Source organism: Perkinsus marinus (assembly GCF_000006405.1).
Source record: "Perkinsus marinus ATCC 50983 genomic scaffold scf_1104296954992, whole genome shotgun sequence".
Lineage (NCBI taxonomy): Eukaryota > Perkinsozoa > Perkinsida > Perkinsidae > Perkinsus > Perkinsus marinus.
Window position 1 is genome coordinate 1 of NW_003207918.1, and position 1113 is coordinate 1113.

At 44.5% G+C, this 1113-nt stretch overlaps 1 protein-coding gene across 1 annotated transcript; it reads left to right on the top strand.

Annotated features, from left to right (window-relative positions):
• Positions 1–475: 475 nt before the first annotated feature.
• Pmar_PMAR027439 (40S ribosomal protein S3, putative) lies at positions 476–1057 on the top strand (the record flags this gene model as incomplete). Its single annotated transcript, XM_002775978.1, has 1 exon — positions 476–1057. One exon carries the CDS (start codon positions 476–478, stop codon positions 1055–1057), a length of 582 nt encoding a protein of 193 aa, XP_002776024.1.
• Positions 1058–1113: the final 56 nt, after the last annotated feature.

Here is a 1113-nt window from a genome sequence, read left to right on the forward strand (position 1 = left end):
TATTATCATGTAATTGATCATTTCTGGGATATTCAGAGAGCTGGGTTTAGTAGCAGTCGTTTAATCAGAACCTATGAGTAGGCTCATAAGACCGTCGTGTGTTTATCATCATTATTATCATGTAATTGATCATTTCTGGGATATTCAGAGAGCTGGGTTTAGTAGCAGTCGTTTAATCAGAACCTATGAGTAGGCTCATAAGACCGTCGTGTGTTTATCATCATTATTATCATGTAATTGATCATTTCTGGGATATTCAGAGAGCTGGGTTTAGTAGCAGTCGTTTAATCAGAACCTATGAGTAGGCTCATAAGACCGTCGTGTGTTTATCATCATTAATCCTTTCATTATCCCCTTAAGGAGCAATCCATCACCCGGACAGCTGCCTAGTTTTAGGGCGAGCGCCAGCAACACACAATATCGATCGGCTGATCGATAGCCCTCCGAAGGAGTGTGATTGCACCCCCTATCCAAGATGGCAACTGCAGCGAGTCAAAAGCAGGTCTCCAAGAAGCGTAAGTTCGTCGCCGATGGCGTGTTCTATGCGGAGCTTAATGAACTTCTCACTACTATCCTTGCTGAAGATGGTTACTCTGGTGTCGAGGTCCGTGTGACTCCTATCAAGACTGAGATTATCATCCGTGCTACTAGGACTCGTGAGGTCCTTGGTGAGAAGGGTCGTAGGATTAGAGAGCTCACTGCTCTTGTTGAGAGACGTTTCGATTTCCCTGAGAACTCCGTCGAGCTCTTTGCTGAGCGTGTCGATAATCGTGCTCTCTGTGCCCAGGCTCAAGCTGAATCACTTCGTTACAAGCTATTGGGTGGTCTTCCTGTTCGTAGGGCTGCTTATGGTGTATTAAGGTTTGTTATGGAGAATGGTGCTAAGGGTGTTGAGGTTACTGTATCTGGTAAACTACGTGCCCAACGTGCTAAGGTTATGAAGTTTGCTGATGGTTATCTCCTATCTACTGGTACTCCTAAAGAGATGTATGTTGATCAAGCTATTCGTAATGTCGATATGCGTCAGGTATTCTTGGTATCAGAGTTAAGATTATGATGGCTTATGATCCTGAGGGTAAGAGTGGTCCCAAGACTCGTCTACCTGATGATATC